General features: G+C 40.9%; 1 protein-coding gene across 1 annotated transcript; it reads right to left on the reverse strand.

Moving 5' to 3' along the window:
- Positions 1 to 4,354: 4,354 nt before the first annotated feature.
- On the reverse strand, positions 4,355 to 4,867 carry LOC138888671 (uncharacterized). The gene has a single exon (XM_070170577.1). It carries the CDS (start codon positions 4,865 to 4,867, stop codon positions 4,355 to 4,357), a length of 513 nt encoding a protein of 170 aa, XP_070026678.1.
- Between the last annotated feature and the right edge of the window lie 21,193 nt (positions 4,868 to 26,060).

Consider the following 26,060-nt stretch of genomic DNA (forward strand, 5'->3'; position numbering starts at 1 on the left):
CCTTTTCCTTTTCATTTCTTATTTCTTCAAAATTCCTTATCTTCTTTTTTTTTCTTCAAAATCTAAGTTAAATCCCAAAACCCAAATTACCCTATCAAAATAATAATTAGCACAATTAATTAAGACCCAAATTGAAGGGAAAACTACCAAAATTCACAATTAAAATTAAAGTGCAAAATAAACTATTTTTTGTGATTTTTCCCATTTTTATAGAACAATTAATTTGTTAATTAATTCTAAAATATAGAATTAAATCCTAAATACAAATGCAATATATTTTTGTATTTTCATTAATTAAACAAAAATGAACATGCACAGACAAATGCAAATAATAACAAAAAATGTTACAAAAATCCACGAAATTGCAAACAATGGAAAAATTATTTTGTTTGGAATTTGTGGGAGTAATTCATATAGGAAAAAAATCACGTGCTCACAGCTGCCCTCTTTGCTCGGAAAGAAGAAGATTTTTCGTGCAAAGATAAAGTGAGCGGATACGAGCAATTTTTGCCCGTTTGAGTACTCCATGGGAAGCATTTTGAAAGATTTGACCGCACCCTGCTTCTGAGGTTGCCTACATATCCATGGCTATAAAGGAATCAAGTCAGTGTAGTTCGGGAAGTTTTGGTGGTCGGGACTACCATGAAGCTGTGATTTCACTGTTGTTACTGTTGCTGCTACTACTTACTGAACTCCTTATTACACCATGACAAGATAAAAGAAGCTAGACTAAACTATGATCTATGAATTACAAAAGCCCTAGCTATATCTTCAAACTTAATCTTGTGATTCTTGTTGCCTTGTTGACATATATTCTCCCGGTGAAGTCCTTTTGTTGCCGACTTGAATTGTAATCTGAGATGCTTTCCCTCTTCTTCAGGTGGATGCCTGATTTCCAAAACTTGAACTGTATTCCCGTGCTCTCCAGGTGGGTGCCTGACTGCTGAACTTGAATTGTATTCCCGTGCTCTCCAGGAGGGCGCTTGACTGCTGAACTTGAATTATATTCTCGTGCTCTCTAGGTGGGCTCCTGATTGCTGAACTTGAATTATTTTCCCGTGCTCTCCAGGTGGGCTCCTGACTGCTGAACTTGAATTGTATTCCCGTGCTCTCTAGGTGGGCGCCTGACTGCTGAACTTTGAATTGTATTCCCGTGATCTCCAGGTGGGCGCCTGACTGCTGAACTTTGAATTGTATTCCCGTGCTCTCCAGGTGATCGTCTGACTGCTGAACTTGAATTGTATTCCTGTGCTCTCCAGGTGGGCTCCTAACTGCTGAACTTGAATTGTATTCCTGTGTTCTCCAGGTGGACGCCTGACTGCTGAACTTGAATTGTATTCCCGTGCTCTCCAGGTGGGCGCCTGACTGCTGAACTTGAACTGTATTCCCGTGCTCTCCAGGTGGGCGCCTGACTGCTGAACTTGAATTGTATCCCCGTGCTCTCCAGGTGGGCGCCTGACTGCTGAACTTGAGCTGTGTTCCCGTGCTCTCCAGGTGGGCGCCTGACTACTGAAGTTGAGCTGTATTCCCGTGCTCTCTAGGTGGGCTCCTGACTTCTGAACTTGAATTGTATTCTCGTGCTCTCCAGGTGGGCGCCTGACTGCTGAACTTGAATTGTATTCCCGTGCTCACCAGATGGGCGCTGACTGCTGAACTTGAATTGTATTCCCGTGCTCTCCAGTTGGGCGTCTGACTTCTGAACTTGAATTGTATTCCCGTGCTCTCCAGGTGGGCGCCTGACTGCTGAACTTGAACTGTATTCCCGTGCTCTCCAGATGGGCGCCTGACTGCTGAACTTGAATTGTATTCCCATGCTCTCCAGGTGGGCACCTAAATGCTGAACTTGAATTGTATTCTCGTGCTCTTTAGGTGGGCACCTGACTACTGAACTTTCAATTGTATTCCCGTGCTCTCCAGGTGGGCGCCTGACTGCTGAACTTTGAATTGTATTCCTGTGCTCTCCAGGTGGGCTCCTGACTGCTGAACTTGAATTGTATTCTCGTGCTCTTCAGGTGGGCTCCTGACTGCTAAACTTAAATTGTATTCCCATGCTCTCCAGGTGGGCGCCTGACTGCTGAACTTGAATTGCTTCTCCCTGTTCTCCTAGTGGGTGCCTGATTTCAACAAAAATAGACAAAACAAAGAGACTTTTCTGCCCCAGTTTGGTAACTGGGCACATATGTGAGTGTTAAACTGAATCATGTTACCAAATATTACTAATAATTTGAAAGCTAGGTCCCATTATCTAGGGGGGGTCCTGACAATTCTTAACTAAACGACAATTTTAAATCTAAGTTATATCTTCTAAAGGTGTGACTTCTGCTAAATCTTGTTATCGAAGAGGGTCTTAAACTACACCTTATTATCCAGGAGGGTCCTGAAAAATCAAAAAATTAAGTCTTATCTTAAGAGTGACAACTTTTATGACTGAATTATACTACCCTACAACAGAACTTACGTTAAATCTTGTTATCTAATGGCAATCTTAAGGTAAGTCCCATTATTCAGGAGGGTCCTGAAAATCAAAAATCAAGTATTATCTTAAAAGTGACAATTTTACGGCTAAATTATATTACCTTACAACAGAACTTACTCTAAACCTTGTTATCCAATGGAAATTCTAAAGCTAGGCCCCGTTATTCAGGAGGATCCTGAAAACTCCTAATTGAATCATGTCTCAAACATGCAAACTTTGAAGCCTACTTATGTTCATTTGGGGCGCACTTATGCTAGATCTTGCTACTCATGATTGTTTTGAATTTTAAACTAGGTCCCATTTTCCAGGAGGATCCTAAAAATTTACGGTCAAACCTATCTAGTGCTTGCTTTTTCCATATGGAGGGTTTCTCCGAAACAAACAAAATTTTCTGCCCCTGTTTCAAACAAAGAAAAATCTTGTCAGTTTAAAATGTGGTGGTTAGTTTGTGGCATTCTTGCTGAAAGTGGCCTCCTCACTGTCGTGCTTTGTTTTGACTAACATCCCCTGAACTGGCCAAGAACCGCTTGACTTCCCGACTGACTTTCAAACCCCCATGACCTTGGATGACTCGAGTGTTCTATACCTAAACCGTTGTGTTACATATCTGACTCGTCTGTTTGGACCTCTGCATTTCCCACGAAATTACTAAGCCATTTCACCGATGGTACTTCTACTGACCTTTTATCCCACTTCATATCATACTATCTTTAGCAATGCCTTGACCGCCCTGTGCCTTGTGCAACTTTGGAAGTTGGTAGTAAGCTTTGAAATTCCTTCTTATTTGCTTAAATAGAACTTAGAGAAATAAACCCAAAAGAAATGAAATTCAATGACTTTCAGAGCTAAGAATAAGAAAAATCCAAAACTGGAAGACTATCTGAAAGGGAAAAAGAAAAGATACTTATCTGAGTGGAGCAGCTGGCACCAATGATCTTGACATGCATTTCGGATTAATCGGCATAATCTGTCCAACCAATCAACTTTCCGTTGTCATACTTTGCCCCGAGATCTTCAAAACCCAATTTCTTTGCCAAAACCTTGACTTTGTTTGACCTGTTGTGCCCTAAAGGGTTTTCACCAACAGACCTCTCTCATTTGTTCATATCTCAACTCACTTTTGCCTCAAGGTGCCCTTAAAGGTTTTCACCAGTAAGACTCTCTCATTTTTGATTTCTCTCAGCTCACATCGCCTTACGGTGCCCGTGATGGTTTTCACCAATAAGACTCTCTCATTTTTTGATTTTCCTACTTGGACCAGAGTGTTGCCCCTGATATGAATCACTTCTACTTGCTCTACTTGGAATCTCTTGAAGACTGATCAAAAGGTCTTTCTTTGGACCACAATGTGGGCTTTTGGATAGGATTAGAAAGAAATGGTATCAAGGCTCAAAACAATTCAAATGGGTTCAAACTTACAACTTTCAGAATCAGATTTCTTACAATAACCACAACTTCTGCCCCAGTTTCTTTACTTGGGGACTTTTGAGATTTTATTTTGATGGAACCGAACCGTGAGGCTGCCTCAAATCCTTAAAAGGAATAAGGTCGAACGTAGTACATGTCATAGAAATTGCTTTCTTGTTGTGATTTTCTCCTATCTCTTTCTTTTCTTTCTCTCTTTTTCTTTTTGTTGTTTTGTCGGTTTTTTTTTTCTCTTTTCCTTTTCTTCTTTTCTTTTTTTTTCTTTTACTTATCTTTCATGCTTGTGTTTCTGATCTCTGCTACTAATTCCGAGAGAGGGATATGAAAGGAAATAAATAAGGCTCAAAGGGGGTAACAAAGGATAAAGTGTTTAGATATCAGAACAAAATGCCTTCGTCATTCCAATCTTTAAAATATGCCAAGTACAAACAAATACAATTTGATCAAAGAAAATCATACATAGTATCTCTTCACCGCATCGGAATTGATGGCCATCTCTACACACTTGCCTTCTATATTTGTTAAGTACAAAGCACCATTTGACAACACTCTAGTTATGATGAATGACCCCTGCCAATTTGGGGCGAACTTGCCTTTGGCTTCAGCCTGATGTGGAAGGATACGCCTCAACACTTGCTGACCCACTTCAAACTTCCGCGGACACACCTTCTTATTATATGGTCTTGACATTCTCTGTTGATACAACTGGCCATGACACACTGCTGCCAATCTTTTCTCATCAATCAGGCTCAATTGTTCCAGGCGAGTTTTGACCCACTCGTCATCATCGATTTCAGCCTCCGCGACAATTCGAAGGGATGAGATTTCCACTTCTGCGGGTATCACTGCTTCGGTGCCATACACCAGCAAATAAGGAGTCGCCCTTACTGAAGTATGAACAGTAGTGCGATAACCCAGCAATGCAAAAGGCAGCTTTTCATGCCAGTGTCTAGAACCCTCCACCATTTTCCGAAGTATCTTCTTTATATTCTTGTTGGCTGCCTCAACTGCTCCGTTTGCCTTAGGGAGGTAAGAGGTGGAATTGCGTTGTGTAATCTTGAACTACTGACATACCTCTTTCATCAAATAACTATTGAGATTAACCCCATTGTCTGTAATGATCACCTTTGGTATCCCAAATCGACAAATGATATTTGAGTGCACAAAATCAACCACCGCTTTCTTGGTTACAGACTTGAACATTTTAGCCTCCACCCACTTGGTGAAATAGTCGATGGCCACTAGAATGAATCTGTGCCCATTTGATGCTGCCGGCTCAATTGGCCCAATGACATCCATGCCCCACGCGACAAAAGGCCACGGTTCAGACATTATGTGCAATTCCGATGGTGGAGAATGAATCAAATCTCCATGCACCTGGCACTGATGACACTTGCGCACGAAACTGATACAATCTCGCTCCATAGTGAGCTAATAATAACCTGCTCGGAGAATCTTTTTTGCCAGTACGTATCCACTCATATGCGGTCCACACACTCCAGAATGTACCTCGGTCATGATAGTTATGGCATGTATAGCATCTATACATCTCAACAATCCAAGATCCGGAGTCCTTTTGTACAAAACCCCTCCGCTGAAGAAAAATCTGCTCGCCAACCACCGAATTGTTCTCTTTTGATCACCTGTGGCTTGTACCAGATACACCCCCATCCTGATATATTCCTTCATATCATGAAACCAAGGCTCACCATCAAGCTTTTCTTCTACCACATTACAGTAAGCATGCTGATCATGAACCTGAATATGCAACGGGTCAACATAAGCCTTATCCAGATGATGTAACATTGACACTAAGGTAGCCAAAGCATCAACAACTTCGTTATGGATCCTTGGAATATGCCTGAACTCTACTGATCGAAACCATTGACAAAGATCATGCAAACATTACCGGTACGGTATGAGTTTTAAATCCCGTGTTTCCCATTCCCCTTGAATTTGGTGCACCAGAAGGTCCGAGTCTCCCAAGACTAAGACTTCCTGGACACCCATGTCAGCAGCCAACCTCAAACCCAAAATGCACGCATCGTACTCAGCCATGTTGTTAGTATAGTAGAAATGAAGTTGAGCCGTAATAGGGTAAGTGATGCCCTGTTTTAGAAATAAGTACAGCCCCTATCCCGACGCCTTTCATGTTAGCAGCTCCATTAAAGAAAAGTTTCCAACCTAGCTCTTCAACTGGTTCCAACTCATCAATATGCATTAACTCTTCATCAGGGAAGAAAGTCTTCAAAGGCTCTATTCTTTATCCACTGGGTTCTCAGCCAAATGATCGGCCAATGCCCGGGCTTTCATCACAGTCCTAGTCACATAGACGATGTTAAATTCTGTGAGAAAGATCTGCCACTTTGCGAGCCTCCCTGTAGGCATAAGCTTATGAAATATATACTTTAACGGATCCAAACGAGAGATGAGGTAAGTAGTTTAAGATGACAAATAGTGCTTCAACTTCTGTGCTACCCAAGTTAGGGCGCAACATGTCCTCTCAAGGTGAGTGTACTTAACCTCATAAGATGTGAACTTCTTGCTGAGATAATAAATGGCATGCTCCTTCCTTCCAGTGATGTCATGCTGACCCAACACACAACCAAATAAATTGTCCAGGACCGTCAAATACAGAATCAAAGGTCTCCCTGGTTCTGGTGGCACCAACACCAGTGGGTTTGACAAGTACCCCTTTATCTTATAAAATGCTTATTGACACTCATCTGTCCATTTGACCGCAACATCATTCTTCAACAGTTTGAAGATAGGCTCTCATGTTGTCGTAAGCTGAGCAATAAATGTGCTGATGTAATTCAACCTCCCTAATAAACTCATCACCTCAGTTTTGTTCCGTGGGAGTGGCAGTTCTTGGACATATTTGATATTTGATGGGTCCAATTCAATACCTCAACGGCTGACTATGAATCCCAACAATTTTCTAGATGATACACCAAATGCGCATTTTGCAGGATTGAGCTTAAGATTGTACCTGCGAAGCCTTTGGAAGAATTTTCTCAAATCTCTGACATGATCAAACTACTTTCTAGATTTTATGATTACATCATCCACATAAACCTCGATCTCCTTGTGTATCATGTCGTGGAATATGGTTTTCATTGCCCTCATGTAAGTTGCCCAGCATTTTTCAAACCGAAAGGCATGACCCTGTAGCAGTATGTTCCCCATGGCGTGATGAATGTTGTCTTCTCTGCATCTTCCTCATCCATTAGGATCTGATGATAGCCCACATAACAATCCACAAAAGACCCAATCTCAAGCTTGGCGCAATTATCAATCAAAATGTGGATATTTGGCAGTGGGAAGTTGTCCTTGGGACTCGCCTTGTTGAGATCACGGTAATCAACACACACCATGGTCTTGCCATCCTTCTTTGGCACAGATACTACATTGGCTAACCAAGTGGGATACCGAGTGACCCGAATGACTTTTGCATCAAACTACTTGGTGACCTTTTCTTTGATCTTCACACTCATATCAGTCTTAAATTTCCTCAGCTTCTACTTGACAGGAGGGATATCCGGGTCAGTGGGAAATTTGTGAACCACCAAATCAGTGCTTAGACCCGGCATGTCGTCATATGACCATGCAAAAATATCTTTGTACTCAAACAATGCTTTAATTATCTCCTCTCTGAGTTGAGGTTCAAGATGGACACTTATTTTAGTTTCTTTGATATTATCTGGGTCCCCTAAATTGATTGCTTCTGTATCACTTAGGTTAGGCTTGGGTTTTTCTTCAAAATGGCTTAATTCTTTATTAATCTCTTCAAAGGCCACATCCTCATCATATTCTGATTCATCATCACACTTTATTTATTGAATTACTATTTTAGAATTAGATTGGCTTTTAAGACTGGGCCAGAGATTCCTCATGCATGTCATGCCATTGAAACCATCATAAAAAGATCTGTACAAGAAAGAAAAGAAAAACAAAAATAAAACTATCAGGAGGGAAGAAAAGGGAAATTGCATTTCATTAAAGATAACAAGGTTTATACATCCAAACGGACGGAACATAAAATCTGAATTACAAACCTGGAATAATTCGGATAAACTGAAAGAAAATCAAAGCCAACTACCAAAACTCCCTCCGAGTAGGAAGAGGAGTAGCTTCTCAATTGTTAATCTTTGCACTAGGCCCAACAAATTGCACATCCGCCTTGCTAGAACCCTCTCCAGCTTCCAATATGTTCACATCGACGAATAACCTCTCAAATTTTTCAATCAAATCTCCATCCACATCACACACTGAACTGGGAACCATCGTCACTGGGTGCTTTCTGGTACCAGGCCTGACAAACGATCTGGAAAGACGCGGGACGGGCTTTGGAAGGGCCCATGCCCTCTGTTTCATTTTTCTAGCTCTTCTCACATCTGCGACTGTGGGCTTGAATCCCAAACCAAATGTATCCAATTTTTTAGGAAGAGAAACCGGCTGTACGATGCCTTGCAGATATGCACCCAAACCTTTTCTAGGTACAAAACCATTCTTCAACATTTCAAAAGCCACCATGACTGACGCGGCAGTTACCTTTGGAACTGGAACGCCCTCCCCCTCTGGAATTTTCTCAACTGACACTATGTCAAAAACCTGATAGGCCCATGGCCCCTTGTCGTCTTCAACTTCAATGAATGGTACAATGGCATTGCTACGAGCACACAGATTATCCTCACCCATGCACCACAATTTCCTGGTTGTCCCATTCAAATTTAACCATCTGGTGCAGGGTGGATGGGACCGCTTTGGCAGCATGGATCCAAGGTCGACCTAATAGCAGATTGTAAGAAACAACCACATCGAGCACCTGGAACTCCGTGGTAAATTCAACTGGCCCTATTGTAAACTCAAGCACTATGTCACCGACTGAATCTTTCCCTCCACCGTCGAATCCCCGAACGCAGACACTGTTCTGGTGAATTCTTTAATCATCCACCTTCAACTTGTTCAGAGTGGAGAGAGGGAAAATGTTCGCACTGCAACCATTGTCGACCAGTACCCGGGTAACGGAATCTTTGCATTTCACCGTAAGATAAAGGGCTCTATTATGCTCAGTCCCCTCCACGGGAAATTCATCATCAGAAAAAGTGACTCTGTTTACCTCAAAAATCTTGTTGGCTATCTTTTCCAAGTGGTTTATTGATATTTTGTCACGAACGTGGGCCTCATTCAGGATTTTCATCAAGGCCCGACGGTGCTCATCTGAATGGATTAACAATGACAACAGTGACATCTGAGCATGCATCTTCCTCAACTGCTCCACAATAGAATAGTCTTGCACTTTCATCTTTTTCAAAAACTCTTTTGCCTCTTCTTCGGTCACAACCTTCTTCACTAGTACTGGGTTATCTTTGGAGGTTTTGGCTTTTCTTAACTCTTCGGGGGAAAAGCACCTCCCCGACCGAGTCAATCCGTGGGTTTCATAGACTTCCTCTTTAACTTCTTTTCCCTGATAAGTCACTGTCACCCGCTCATAATTCCACGGGACAGCCTTGCTATTGACTATTGATAGCTGGGTTACAGGTTTGATAATGACAAGATCTGTGCGAGCACCCTCCACAATTACCACAGGCTTGTTCGCTACCCCTAGTACCACCACTTTTGCTTTTTCTTGTTTCACTGCAACCTCACTTGAGGACCCCTTCTCGACTACCACAGATGGCTTACTGTCTGTCCCTTTCAACTTGATCACTGACTTCTCATTTGTTGGCTTTTCAATTGGCCTAACCTCACTGGACCAAATCATCATGACGGTCTTTGAAGGCTTCTTGGGCTCTCCTCCCCTATGCACTATCTCGATCATATTTGTCTCATGATAGGCCGGCAATGGATTCTGGTTGATATTGGGCGCCTCCAGAGCTTGGACCTCAATCCGATTGGTATCAATAAGCTCTTGAATAGCTATTTTCAACTGCCTACATTTCTCTGTGTTGTGCCTCGGAGCACCGGAACAATATTTGCAACTCATAGAGTGATGAAGATTCCTCAGAGGAGGATTTGGCAGTTTTAGCTCGATCGAACTCAGCATACCTAATTGTCGCAACCTGTGGAACAAACTGGTATAGGATTCTCCCAATGGAGTGAAGGTTTTCTTCTTCTGCAACCTCTCATTCTTAAATGCTTGGTTGGGTTGGAAACATGATCCAGGAGGGTTTCGGTAAGCTTTTGGGGGTGTATAGGCATTTTGTGGAGCTTATGTATTTTGTGGGACTGACGCATGCCATTGTACATGGGCCGGATGTTGGCTATATGTTTGGGCATGATGGACGAAAAAATGGAGGTCTGATGGTGGGTAGTAGTGTTGTAGTGGGCTATATGGGGTATGAGGGTAGGTTTAGTGGTGGGGATGAGGCTGATTATAGTGGTGAGGCAAACCCCTAGGTCCGAACCAAGCTCCTGAATCAATTGTTGCTACATTCTCTTTCTTCTTCTTTCTAATTACTCCCCCAATTCCTCTTGGAATGGCACTGGGTAGTTGCCTTAATAGCCAAATAGCTCATAATTTTGTTTATCTTGGGCCCTTCTTCTACCATACCGCCCATCTTTACAACTTTATTGAAGGACTTGCCTATATCTAATACCAGATGACCGTAATAAGTAGGTTCTAAGGCCTGCAGAAAATAATCCACCATTTCACTTTCTTTCATTAGAGGGTCAACCCTTGCTGCCTGCTCTCTCCACCTAAAACCATACTCCCTGAAACTTTTATTGTGCTTTTTCTCAAGTTTTGTCAAAGACAGACGATCCGGAATAATCTCGAGATTGTACTGGAAGTGACAAGTAAATGCCTGGGCTAGATCATCCCATGTGTACCATCTTCCGTGATCCTACCGAGTGTACCACTCCAGCGCCGAACCACTCAGACTTTGACTGAAATATGCCATTAGCAACTCGTCTTTCCCGCCAGCAGAGTTGATCTTCTTTCAGCTTAAAGAGATGCTAGCATTAAATAAAGGTGATTCGCCAGTATTTGAAATAAAGAACCTTCTATAATAAATAGTAGGATGTGAGGGAAGTCTAGTCGACTAAGAGAGGAGAAAGAGGAATGTACCTACCAATCCAATAAGGAGATAGAGTGGAAGAGAAGGGAACCTTATTCTTAGTCAAAGTCTATTCAATATACCCCCATAGTCAAGTGGTTAGGACACCTCTCTTTCAAGGAGGCGGCGGCTCCCCTCATTTTGCTACAGAAATCTCTCAAATGTGCCACTGGATCACCATGGCCATCATACAAATCAAACTTGGGAATCTTAAACTTTGTCGGCAATTGCACATCTGGAAATAGACATAGATCTTTGTAAGCCACACTTACTTGACCTCCCAACCTCCGCATGTCTCTGAATGACTATTTTAAGCTTTTAACTTTCCTGAACATCTCCTCCTGTTCGGGATTTTTGGATGGTTTCTCAGCTTCCACAGGAAGATCAAAACGAGGAGTGTAGGAATAGGGTTCCAGAGCTTTGAAAGTGGGCTTCGGGGGTAGTACTAGTTGTCATGAGCTTGGAACAAAGGCTCGCTGGAGGATCAGTGGAGTGTAGCGGGAGGTGTCACACCTCCTTTTTACCTACACCCCACAAAGGGGCGTAAAGAGAGTTTTTCCAATTAAAGGACAATCGAAACGAGATTTATTATTTAATTCAGCGTCGCCACTTGGGAGATTTATGGTGTCCCAAGTCACCGGTTGAACCCCGAATCGAGGAAAAGATTAACTCTGTATTACAGTCAGCGAACCAAAAATCCAGACAAGGAATTCTGTTAACCCGGGAGAAGGTGTTAGGCATTCCCGAGTTCCGTGGTTCTAGCACAGTCGCTCAACTGTCACATTCGGCTTATTTATCTGACTTTAACAATTATGAGCTTATATGCAAGTTTTAACTCTTTACCGCTTTTATTATTATCATTATTATTTTAACAGAGAATTGCAACGTTGTGAAGACGTATCTCGAACCACGTCACATCAATGTACCCGTGGTTGTCGACACATTTCGACTCCGTTGGGATTTGGATTTGGGTCACATAAATGTGCACCCGAATTTGAGAAGGTAATGTTATTTAAAGTACGCGCCTAAAGAGATTAACGCGTGGTTATTTTGGGAAAAAGGTCGTGAAGTTCGCTAAGTGGCCGATCCCGAGTTCTAAGTAATTAATACATACATTTGTGAGGGCCCCGTAATCTATGCGTTTTACTAGGCGAGGCTCATCTCGTTTATTTTAAAAGGACAATCCTAAAGTGACTACATTTTTCTATTAAGTTCGTCTCTAAAATAAAAGAGAAGAAGTCCTAATTAGTTACATATTTATAAGCTCGTGCCTCTTATTAGTTATTAGATTAATAAAAATGCAAACGGAAAATTGCAACCGAGCTTGCTCAAAGGGAGATTGTATCGTTCCTTGTTCTATTAGTTAATAATACTAAAGTTGAGATTATGAATTGAACACGAGATTTACACACAGTAATATCAAAACAAACTAACTATTGTTTGATTAATTTAAACTAACATTATTAGATGAATGGGTTATTAGAAGAACCAAATGTAATACCAAGCCATTTTTGAACTCTTTTTACAACTGTTAAAAATACCTCAGTATTTGAAAATTGACGTTAGGCTAACATTATTCAAGTAACCATTTAATTAGCTTTGAACCTATATGATGATACCTTCAATTCATTTGAATCCAAAAAAAAAACTTGGAAAAATGGTAGCTCATATGGTCTAGATACAGTCCAGTTAGGTACATTTACACAAACCAGTCTTATTACAGAAAACTAAACATTATACATATGCAACCCTATGACTCATTAATCAGTCAACTACATATTTAGACAAAGAAAGGAAAACTCTATTAAAGCACAAATCTAAACAGGAGGAATTCAACAGGAACAAAGCCTGGTCAACACTTCATTTCGTTTCAAGCCAAGAGTGTACAAATGTGTACCTGGAAGGAATACAATGGGGAAGAAGAAGAGAGGAAGGTCAGCAGCAGCAGTAGCAAACATCAATTGCAACAGCAATGCAACAAAAGATAACCAGCAGCGACTCAGGAAACTAGTTAAAATTCCCAGCAATACCAACAACAACACAAACACCCAGTAACTGACCCCAAAACAGTTTGATAGCAACCAAATATCAATCAAAACACAAGCAGAAACACCCCTAGAATTCAGTAATCAAGAAAAACTCGAAAATACAACTCCACAGTTAAAGCTGAAGCTCTTTTCAATTTAAATGGGATAACACTAGTTGAACTAGACTAACTCTTAAAACTCTCTTCCAGTTTTTCAGAATGTTCAGCACCCTCAAGATTTCCAGAATTTTCTCCCCTTTTTAACTGTGTCCAGCCCCTCTCCTTTATAGCCAAACTTTTTTTAACCCTTTAGCTCTTAGGAGCATTCAACTAATTAAGAGAGTGTTTCTGCCCATGATATTCCCTGACAGCCACTACTACATGTTTTTCTCTTTTTTAATCCAAGGTTATGGGTGACTTAACTTATTTAATTAACTTCCCATGCCATTAAGCTTTGTTCCCCACTATTACTACACAATTCATTAGTTTATTGGTACTTTAGTACCCTACTATCAGACCACTAAATTTAGGCCATTCTCAAACCTTTTAAATCCCAAAATACCCTACTAGAGTCCCTAAAATTGCAGCTATAACCAATTCTCCTAAGTTCTGAATGCAACCTTATGACTCACTACTATCTAGTTGACATTATTATACCAACACTGAATTCAAACCAATGTCAGATTCATTTTAGACCCTAAACAGTAGGATTCGATTCATCAATTGATTAGGCTTGAATCAAATAGCAACAAAATAAAGGCCAAGGGTTTTAATGACTCAGAACACCCTTACAGGGCATGACACAGTAGGTTCAGGTGACAACCAAAACAAAAGTTGTGACGAAGCAGTTCAACTGACCAAGAAATTCAAAACATTTCAAATGACCAAGCAATTCAAAACAATGTGACGAACGACTAAGCGATTCAAACATTGTGATGAACTAATCCTTAATTTTAGAGACCGGACAAACTCAATTTTAACGATTGCGAAAATTGGAAATGTTTAAAAACTAATCGACAAACTGACTAACTTCAACAAGTGACTGAAATTAACGAGTCAACACCAATTAGCAAACCAAAACAAATTGACGAGAACTACTAAACTACAAACATAAACGGATTAATCGACGAAACAATTTATAACGTATGTTAATCAATCAGAAGAAAACTGGACCGAAAAAAAAAGGTTCGAAAGAGGAGAGAAATAAATTAAAAGGATGATGAAATACAACGAGGCTCAAACGGATAAACAACAAAAATGGAAAAGAAAAAGAAGACAAATACCTCAAAATTACAGGCTGAAACTCCAAACAGTTCCCCTTTCACTTCGACTCGAATTTTTGAGGTCCAAACGGACCTCAATCGAGTGTTCTCGACTGAAAACACTCGACTGAAATCGATTACGAACCTCAAATTTCCCCTTCACTCGGACCGGCTCCAGGTTTGATCCTCCTAGGGGTCTTCAATCGATTTAAAATCCGACCAGTTCTAGTAAGATTCGAGCCATGGTAGGGTTTGTTTGGGAACGAAAGAGGTCAGGTGGAGCTGGGGTGTGAACTTGCGGCTGGTTGGGTAGTTTTAAGATTTTGCTCGAATCTTCGACTGAAGATTCGAAACGAACCAGGATGATTCGAGGTTAAAGGGGTAGGGATTTGTGTTGAGGGCGGTTAGAAGGTTCAGGGGTGTGAATTTGGTAGTCATCGGAGGAGGTGAGGGTTTAGGCTGATTCTTCGATTGAAGATTCGAGAAGCTCGGGGATGATTCGAAGCAAGCCGAGTGTGGATTTGTGGAGGGGAGGGTCAGGTGGTCAAGGGGTGTTATTTTCATGACCATCGGAGCCGGCGCCGCCGGGTTTACGGCGAAGGGGCGGGGTGGCGGCTTTAATGTTTCGAGGGGTCGTCTCTGAGAGGTCTGAAACGGAAAATTGCAACCGAGCTTGCTCAAAGGGAGATTGTATCGTTCCTTGTTCTATTAGTTAATAATACTAAAGTTGAGATTATGAATTGAACACGAGATTGACACACAGTAATATCAAAACAAACTAACTATTCTTTGATTAATTTAAACTAACATTATTAGATGAATGGGTTATTAGAAGAAACAAATGTAATACCAAGCCATTTTTGAACTCTTTTTACAACTGTCAAAAATACCTCAGTATTTGAAAATTGACGTTAGGCTAACATTATTCAAGTAACCATTTCATTAGCTTTGAACCTATATGATGATACCTTCAATTCATTTGAATCCAAAAAAAAAACTTGGAAAAATGGTAGCTCACATGGTCTAGATACAGTCCAGATAGGTACATTTACACGAACCATTCTTATTACAGAAAACTAAACATTATACATATGCAACCCTATGACTCATTAATCAGTCAACTACATATTTAGACAAAGAAAGGAAAACTCTATTCGAGCACAAATCTAAACAGGAGGAATTCAACAGGAACAAAGCCTGGTCAACACTTCATTTCGCTTCAAGCCAAGAGTGTACAAATGTGTACCTGGAAGGAATACAATGGGGAAGAAGAAGAGAGGAAGGTCAGCAGCAGCAGTAGCAAACATCAGTTGCAACAGCAATGCAACAAAAGATAACTAGCAGCGACTCAGGAAACTAATTAAAATTCCCAGCAATACCAACAGCAACACAAACACCCAGTAACTGACCCCAAAACAGCTTGATAGCAACCAAATATCAATCAAAACACAAGCAGAAACACCCCTAGAATTCAGTAATCAAGAAAAACTCGAAAATACAACTCCACAGTTAAAGCTGAAGCTCTTTTCAGTTTCAATGGGATAGCACTAGTTGAACTTGACTAACTCTTAAAACTCTCTTCCAGTTTTTCAGAATGTTCAACACCCTCAAGATTTCCAGAATTTTCTCCCCTTTATAGCCAAACTTTTTTTAACCCTTTAGCTCTTAGGAGCATTCAACTAATTAAGAGAGTGTTTTTGCCCATGATATTCCCTGACAGCCACTACTACATGTTTTTCTCTTTTTTAATCCAAGGTTATGGGTGACTTAACTTATTTAATTAACTTTCCATGTCATTAAGCCTTGTTCCCCACTATTACTAAACAATTCATTAGTTTATTGGTACTTTAGTACCCTACTATCAGACCACTAAATTTAGGCCATTCTCAAACCTTTTAAATCCCAAAATACCCTCCTAGATTCCCTGAAATTGCAGCTATAACCAATTCTCCTAAGTTCTGAATGCAACCTTATGACTCACTACTATCTAGTTGACATTATCATACCAACACTGAATTCAAACCAATGTCAGATTCATTTTAGACCCTAAACAGTAGGATTCGATTCATCAATTGCTTAGGCTTGAATCAAATAGCAACAAAATAAAGGCCAAGGGTTTTAATGACTCAGAACACCCTTACAGGGCATGACACAGTAGGTTCAGGTGACAACCAAAACAACTGTTGTGACGAAGCAGTTCAACTGACCAAGCAATTCAAAACATTTCAAATGACCAAGCAATTCAAAACAATGTGACGAACGACTAAGCGATTCAAACATTGTGATGAACTAATCCTTAATTTTAGCGACCGGACAAACTCAATTTTAATGATTGTGAAAATTGGAAATGTTTAAAAACAAATCGAAAAACTGACTAACTTCAACAAGTGACTGAAATTAACGAGTCAACACCAATTACCAAACTAAAACAAATTGACGAGAACTATTAAACTACAAACATGAACGGATTAATCGACGAAACAATTTATAACGTATGTTAATCAATCAGAAGAAAACTAGACCGAAAAAAAAAGGTCCGAAAGAGGAGAGAAATAAATTAAAAGGATGATGAAATACAACGAGGCTCAAACAGATAAACAACAAAAATGGAAAAGAAAAAGAAGACAAATACCTCAAAATTATAGGCTGAAACTCCAAACAGTTCCCCTTTCACTTTGACTCGAATTTTTGAGGTCCAAACAGACCTCAATCGAGTGTTCTCGACTGAAATCGATTAGGAACCTCAAATTTTCCCTTCACTCGGACCGACTCTAGGTTTGATCCTCCTAGGGGTCTTTAATCGATTTAAAATTCGACCAGTTCTAGTAAGATTCGAGCCACGGTAGGGGTTGTTTGGGAACGAAAGAGGTCAGGTGGAGCTGGGGTGTGAACTTGGGGCTGGTTGGGTAGTTTTAGGATTTTGCTCGAATCTTCGACTGAAGATTCAAAACGAACCGGGATGATCTGAGGTTAAAGGGGTAGGGATTTGTGTTGAGGGTGGTTAGAATGTTCAGGGGTGTGAATTTGGTAGTCATCGGAGGAGGTGAGGTTTTAGGCTGATTCTTCGATTGAAGATTCGAGAAGCTCGGGGATGATTCGAAGCAAGCCGAGTGTGGATTTGTGGAGGGGAGAGGAGGGTGGTCAAGGGGTGTTATTTTCATGGCCATTGGAGCCGGCGCCACCGGGTTTACGGTGAAGGGGCAGGGTGGCGGCTTTAGGGTTTTGAGGGGTCGTCTCTGAGAGGTCTGAGAGAGACGATGGGGCGAGGGGGGGTTTGGTTTAGGGGGATGGGTAGGATTTAGGAATATATACCATGTGGGGAATTTAATCCCGGCCGTTAGATCAATTAAGATCAATGACTAGGATTAAGGAGATTAACCAATACGCCGTCGTTTGGTTTAAGTAGGGGGTCGGTTTGAACCGGGTAACGGGTCGGGCTAGTGAATGTGTAAGGGAGACGGCTTTTGAGCCGTTGGATCATGCAGGATAAACGGCTGTGATTGATTGCCGTTGAAATGACGTCGTTCGAACGTCTGTGAGATTTGGACCGGTCAAGGCATCTGTTTGGGCCTGATTTTGATTTTAAAAAGTCGGCCCAGTTCCGAATTTATTCTTTATTCTTCATTTCTTCCTTTTCTTTTATTTTCCTTTTTAATTCCTATTTACAAACAAAATCCTAGATTAAATCAAAAACCAAAATTAGCTAAAATAAAATACTAATTGACTCTTAATAATAAGTAAAATCTAAAATCAAACACTAATTAAAACACAATCACATAATCGGACATTAAATGCTAAAAATGCAAAAATACACATTTTTGTGATTTTCATTAATTCCTGATTGTAAAATTAAATCCTAAATGCACATGCAACTCCTATTTTTGTATCTTTCTTAATTAAAGTAGAAATAAACACGCACGGATAAAAATACAAATAAATCACGAACAACACAAAACTATTTTATTTTGAATTTTTGGGAGTAGTTCTCGTAGGGCACAAATCACGTGCTCACAGCTGCCCCTCTTTGTCCGGAAACACGAAGAGTTTTCGTGCAAAGATAAAGTGAGCGTATACGAGCGATTTTTGCCCGTTCGGCTACTCCGTGTGAAACATTTTTGAAAGATTTGACTGAACCTCTGCTTCAAAGGTTTCCTACATATCCCTGGCTAAAGGGGAATCAGGTCAATGTAGTTTGGGAAGTTTCGGTAGCTGGGACTACCATGAAGCTGTAATTTTGCTGTTACTACTGCTTTTCGACCTCCTTATTACACCGTGCTAAAAGAAGAATGTTGTAACCCTCCTTTTGATTAGGGACTAAATTAGGACTAAATTAGGGATTACAACATCTTATCTATCTTCAAACTTGCTCTTGTAGCCTTCCTTTTGATTTCTGCAGCGGAATTTATGCTGGGGATATTTTGTTGTAACCCTCCGCTTTACTGACTCTTGACTTGAAATTGAGTATAGTCCTCTGTGCTACAGGCGGGCTCCTGACTTCAAACTTGAAATTTATTCCTCTGTTCTACAGGCGGGTTCCTGACTTCGTTTTGAAATATACTCCTCTGTTCTACAGGAGGGCTCCTGACTCCAACTTGACTTTAAAAGATAATACGGCCTCCATTCTCCAGGCGGGCTCCTGACTTCAACAGCAATTTAAAGATAATGCAGCCTCCATTCTCTAGGCGGGCTCCTGACCTCAACAATTTCTTAAAAACATAACACCTCCATTCTCCAGGCAGGCTCCTGACTTCAACAACTTCTTAAAAATATAACACCTCCATTCTCCAGGCGGGCTCCTGCCTTCAATGACTTCTAAGAAATGCGTTTTATTGTTGTTGCTCCTTCCTGCCTCCTGAACCATTTTCCTTCTAGCTTGAAATTATCTTCTTTTAGAACTGCTTCCCTCAAAACTGGTGTTTCATTCCTCTGAAAACTGCTGGGGATAACACCGGTGTTTTTTTCAAAAATATGTTATTTTCCTCCTTCAAAGACTACTTCCCTTAAAGCTGGTGCTTTCCTTCCACTGGAACTACTTCCCTTAAGACTTGTGTTATCTTCCTTCTGAAATTGCTTCCTTTAAAACTTGTTTGGCCTTCTTCCGAAAACTGCTGGGGATACCATTTTTCCCCAAACTTGTGTTATCTTGCTTCTTCCCCAAGTTGGTACCAGACTTCCAGAAAATTTTCAAAATGAAAGAAATTTTCTGCTCCAGTTTGACAATCTTTCTTGTATCATGATGTCTTTTCATCATCTGTAACATTTCTTGTCCCTGCTTCAAATCAAAGAAAAAATTTTGTTAGTTTAAAACGTGGTGAATGGTCGTGCCACTCCTACCGGGGATGGTTTTCCCCCTCTTCTTTCCCTGCTCCGTGTTGTCCGACCCTCTTGGAACTTGGTCGATAATCTGCCAGGGATGCTATTGTTTCTTGACGATTCTTTATTCACCAATTGTTGCTTCCCACTTATCTCCATACTCTCCCCGAAATCCTAGACCAATCCATCATTTGGTCTTGCAACGAACGTCTTTCTCGTTCTATTGCATTATCTTTGGCCCGTCCTATCCACATTGTGTTTTTGCACCATCTTGGCAACTGGTAATAAGCTCTGAAAATCCTTTTAAAAAACAAACTGTTGGGGAGATAAAGTCTTTAAAAATAAAAAATGATGAATTCAAGAAAATAAGAGAAGAATAGTTTTCTGAAAAATGTTGGGGAGAAGAAAAAAGGAAAAGAACTTATCTGAATGGTACAACCGATCCCAATGATCACGTCGTGCATTTTGGATTAACCAACCCAGTCTATTTATATCAATCAATATTTCTGATGGCCTTACTTTGTTGGGGATATGTAAGCACCCAATTCTTTTGTCGACTCAACATCTTTGCACTGCTTGATGCCTCGACGGATCCTTTCCGTCAATCTTATCTTGTTTGCCTCTTTTGACCCCTTGTCGCCTCATAGTGCCCTTCGAGGGGTTTTCACTAATAAGACTCTCTCGTTTTATTTCTCTCAACTTCCGTCGCTTTATGGTGCCTGTGGAGGTTTTCACCGATAAGACTCTCTCATTTTATTTTATTTTTTCAGCTGGGGATTGGAGTGTTACTGATATGACTCTCTCTGCTGGGGATTCTTTCGGCTTTCAATTCATTTCCAGCTTATGATCCTCTTCTCTGCTGGGGATCAGAGTGTTATTCCCGACTTCCATTTGCATGACTTGGCACTTCTCGGATACTGATCGGGAGGTCTTTTTGGACATCAATATGGGTTTTTGTGTATGGCTAAAAGAAAAAGGGTATCAAAAGGTTCAAAATAATTTTGATAGGTAAAATATTACAACTCTTGGAATCAAACTTCCTTCCCAAAATTACAAACACAACTTCTGCCCCAGTTTCTTACTTGGGGATTTTTATTTTTGTTACACTATGACCGAGCCGTGAGGCTCTTACGTATTCTTTTTGAGAAATCAGGTCAAACGTAGTTCCCAATTCCTTTGTTTTTCTTGTGACTTTTCTTTGTCTTTATTATCATTATTTCTCTCTTCTCTTTTTCTTTCATTTTCATTTCTAATTCCAAAAGAGGGGTATCAAAGAATAAATAAGGCTCAAAAGGGGAAGCAAATGTTGAAGTGTTTGGATGGAAGAACAAATTGCCTCCGTTATTTCATTCTCCAATACCATGCCAAATGCAAACAAACAATAATTACAATTAAAAGAAATCATACACTCTTAACTTCGTCAGAATTGATAGCCATGTCGATGCATTTTCCTTCGATATCTGTTAAACATAAAGCGCCATTGGACAACACTCTGGTTACAATGAATGACCCTTGCCAATTCGGGGCGAACTTGCCCTTTGCCTCAGCCTGATATGGGAGGATGCATTTCAGCACTTGCTGGCCCACTTCAAACTTCCGGGGACGCATCTCTTTGTTGTATGCTCTTGCCATTATCTTTTGATATAACTGGCCATGACACACAGTTGTCAATCGCTTTTCATCAATCAAGTTCAACTGCTCCAAACGGGTTCTGACTCACTCGTCATCATCAATCTCAGCTTCAGCGACAATCCGAAGGGACGGGATTTCAACTTCCGCAGGTATTACGGCTTCAGTTCCATATACCAACAAATAAGGAGTTGCCCCTACTAAAGTACGGACAGTAGTGCGATAACCCAGCAATGCAAATGGTAATTTTTCATGCCATTGCCTCGAACCTTCTACCATTTTCCGAAGTATCTTCTTTATGTTTTTGTTGGCTGCCTCAACTGCTCCATTCGCCTTGGGACGATATGGGGTGGAATTGCGGTGTGTAATCTTAAACTGTTGACATACCTCTTTCATCAAATTGCTGTTAAGATTAGCACCATTATCCGTGATGATCACCTTCGGGATTCCGAATTGACAGATGATATGTGAGTGAACAAAATCGACCATTGCTTTCTTGGTCACAGACTTGAAAGTCTTGGCCTCAACCCATTTGGTGAAATAATCAATGGCTACCAGAATGAACCTATACCCGTTGGATGTTGCAGGCTCAATTGGTCTAATGATATCCATGCCCCAAGCGACGAAGGGCCACAGCGCTGGCATTGTGTGTAATTCCGATGGCGGAGAATGAATCAAATCTCCGTGTATATGGCACTGATGACATTTGCACACAAAACTAATACAATCTCGCTCCACGGTGAGCCAATAATAACCTGTTCGGAGAATTTTCTTCGCCAGCACATATCCGCTCATATGTGGTCCGCAGACTCCTGAATGTACTTCGGACATGACAGTCATAGCCTGCCTAGCATTTATGCATCTTAACAATCCCAGGTCTGGTGTTCTTTTATACAGAACTCCTCCACTCAAGAAATATCCACTTGCCAACCGTCGAATTGTTCTCTTTTGATCCCCCGTGGCTTGCACTGGTATATTCCCATTCTGATGTATTCCCTGATATCGTGGAACCGTGGTTCGCCATCCAGTTCTTCTTCAATCATGTTACAATAAGCATGCTGATCTCAGACTTGAATATGCAAAGGATCAACATAAGCTTTGTCTGGATGGGGCAGCATTGGTGCTAGGGTAGCCAAAGCATCGACGACCTCATTATGGATCCTTGGAATGTGACTGAACTCCATTGATCTAAACCGTTGACAAAGATCATGCAAGCATTGTCGGTATGGTATGAGCTTCAGATCTCACGTTTCCCATTTTTCTTGAATTTGATGTACCAGAAGGTCCGAGTCTCCCAAGACTAAGACTTCCCAGACATCCATGTCTGCAGCTAACCTTAAACCCAAAATACATGCTTCGTATTCAGCCATATTGTTGGTGCAATAAAACCGAAGTTGATCCGTAACAGGATAGTGATGCCATGTTTCAGAAATAAGCAAACTCCTATTCCGACTCCTTTCATATTAACAGCCCCATCAAAGAAGAGTCTCCAGCTTGGTTTTCTGGCCTGTTCTAGTTCATCAATATGCATCACCTCTTCATCAGGAAAATAAGTCCTCAGTGGCTCATACTCTTCATCGACCGGGTTCTAGGCCAAATGATCGGCCAATACTTGGGCTTTCATCGCAGTCCGAGTCACATAGATTATGTCAAACTCTGTGAGCAAAATCTGCCATTTTGCAAGTCTTCTTGTCGGCATAGGCTTTTGAAAGATATACTTCAATGGATCCAAGCGTGAAATGAGGTAAGTAGTGTAGGTTGACAAATAATGTTTCAACTTCTGTGCCACCCAAGTTAGGGCGCAACATGTCTTTTCCAGGTGAGTGAACTTAACCTCATAAGCTGTGAACTTCTTGCTAAGATAATAGATGGCTTGTTCCTTCCTGCCGGTGATATCATGCTGCCCTAGTACACAACCAAATGAATTTTCCAAGACTGTCAAGTAAAGAATCAAAGGTCTCCCTGGCTCTGGCGGAACCAACACACGTGGGTTTTTCAAGTAACCTTTTATCTTATCAAAAACTTCTTGACACTCATCAGTCCACTTGATCGCAACGTCCTTCCTCAACAACTTGAAAATAGGCTCACAAGTTGTCGTGAGCTGAGCAATAAACCTGCTGATGTAGTTCGGCCTTCCTAATAGACTCATCACTTCAGTCTTGTTCCTCGGAAGGGGCAAATCTTTTATGGCTTTGATCTTTGATGGGTCCAACTCGATGCCTCGCCGACTGACTATGAATCCTAACAGCTTTTCGGATGGAACACCAAATGCACACTTGGCGGGGTTAAGCTTGAGGTTGTACCTGCGAAGCCTCTGGAAGAATTTCCTCAAATCCTCGACGTGGTCGGCCTGATGCTTTGATTTTATGATCACATCATCTACGTATACCTCAATCTCCTTGTGTATCATATCATGAAACACAGTAGTCATTGCCCTCATATAAGTTACCCCAGCATTCTTCAAACCAAATGGCATTAACCGGTAGCAATAAGTTCCCAAGGGCATGATGAATGCCATCTTTTTTGTATCTTCTTCATCCATTAGAATCTGATGATACCCGGCATAACAATCCACAAAAGATCTAATCTCGCGCTTGGCACAATTGTCAATCAGAATATGGATATTGGGTAGTGGGAAGTTATCCTTCGGACTTGCTTTGTTGAGATTGCGGTAATCGACGCATACTCTGATCTTGCCATCCTTCTTCGGCACATGCACAACATTAGCCAACCAAACGGGATATAGGGTGAACTGGATAACCTTTGCATCCAACTGTTTGGTAACCTCTTCTTTAATCTTCACACTCATATCAGTCTTGAACTTCCTCAACTTTTGCTTGACGGGGGAGAATGCTGGATCAATGGGCAATTTGTGGACCACTAAATCAGTGCTTAAACCTGGCATGTCGTCATATGACCACACAAAAACATCTTTGTACTCGATGAGTGCTTTGACTAGCTCCTCCCAGATTTTTGGCTCAAGGTGGACACTTATTTTAGTCTCTCGGACGTTGTCTGTATCCCCTAAATTGACGATTTCGGTGTCATTCAAATTGGGTTTGGGTTTTTCTTCGAAGTGAATTAACTCCTTACTAATTTCTTCTAAGGCTTCATCCTCATCATCATATTCTGATTCATAATCACAATCTACTTCTTGAACTATCATTTCGGAATCAGATTGATTTTTAAGACTGGGCTGAGGATTCCTTATGCACGCCATGTCATTAAGACCAGTATAAAGAGAAATGTACAAAAAAAACAAAATTAAAATAAAATAAGGAATGAAGAAGAAACTTTTTTATTTTATTGAATTACGGGATAACAAGGCTTCACACTTTAATGAACACAACAAAATAAAAGGAATTTGGACTACAACCCTGGAATAATCCAGAAAACATGAAGGAAAATCAGAGCCAACTACCAAGACTCCCTCCGAATGGGAAAAGGAGTAGCCATCCGATTGTTGATTTTTGTCTTAGGCCCCACAAACTGTACACCCACCTTGCTGGACCCCTCCCCAACTTCTACCATGTTGATTTCGGTGAATAATCTTTCAAAGCCTTTATTTAAGTCTCCATCTGCACCAATCAATGGCCCTGTAACCTTGGACAACAATTGCTTTTTGATGCTCGGCCTGACAAAAGATCTGGACAGGCGCGAGATTGGCTTGGGAAGGACATAGACTCTTTTCTTCAACTTGCGGGACCGTCTCACATCTGCCACTGTAGGCTTGAACCCTAGCCCAAAGGTATCCAAAATTTGGGCAAAGAAACCAATTGAACAATACCCTGAAGACCAGCCCCTAAACCTTTGCCTGACACAATCCAGGCCGTTAGATCAATTAAGATTAACGGCTAGGATTAAGGAGATTAACCAATACGGCGTCGTTTGGTTTAAGTAGGGGGTCGGTTTGAACCGGGTAACGGGTCGGGTCAGGGAATGGGTAAGGGAGATGGCTTTTGAGCCGTTGGATCATGCAGGATCAACGGCTGTGATTGATTGCCGTTGAAATGACGTCGTTCGAATGTCCGTGAGATTTGGACCGGTCTGGGCATATGTTTGGGCCTGATTTTGATTTTAAAAAGTCGGCCCAGTTCCGAATTTATTCTTTATTCTTCATTTCTTCCTTTTCTTTTATTTTCCTTTTTAATTCCTATTTTACAAACAAAATCCTAGATTAAATCAAAAACCAAAATTAGCTAAAAAAATACTAATTGACTCTTAATAATAAGTAAAATCTAAAATCAAACACTAATTAAAACACAATCACATAATCGGACATTAAATGCTAAAAATGCAAAAAATACACATTTTTGTGATTTTCATTAATTCCTGATTGTAAAATTAAATCCTAAATGCACATGCAACACCTATTTTTGTATCTTTCTTAATTAAAGTAGAAATAAACACGCACGGACAAAAATACAAATAAATCACAAACAACACAAAACTATTTTATTTTGAATTTTTGGGAGTAGTTCTCGTAGGGGAAAAATCACGTGCTCACAGGAGGGGGCGCCACGAAGACAGGAGTGGTTGGTGGAGGAGGGTATGGAACTGGTTTCGGTGGTGGAGCGAGTGGTGTTTGGGAAGTTGTGCTCTGGTAGTGTTGGTAGATGGGAAAGCTCGGGGACGAATCGGTGGTAGGGTGATCCTAAGACTGAGCCAGTGACAGGATGATGGCAAGGTTGGCGGGGTAGGTTGGTGGTGGTTGCCCCTTTGCCCAGGCCTAGTACATTTCGGTCCTCTACTGCTTCAACTTATACATCTCTTCTTTCATCAAATTAACATCCAACTCTTCCACCTCTCTTGAAGGATCGATGACACTCGCATCAAGTTCTTGACTGGCCATGATCAATTTGTTCTTG

This window comes from Nicotiana sylvestris, chromosome 3 (assembly GCF_000393655.2).
Source record: "Nicotiana sylvestris chromosome 3, ASM39365v2, whole genome shotgun sequence".
NCBI lineage: Eukaryota > Viridiplantae > Streptophyta > Magnoliopsida > Solanales > Solanaceae > Nicotiana > Nicotiana sylvestris.

What these genes read in the sequence shown, in the direction of transcription:
- LOC138888671 (XM_070170577.1), bottom strand. Translation starts at nt 4,867, where the DNA reads ATGGTGGAGGGTTCTAGACACTGGCATGAAAAGCTGCCTTTTGCATTG.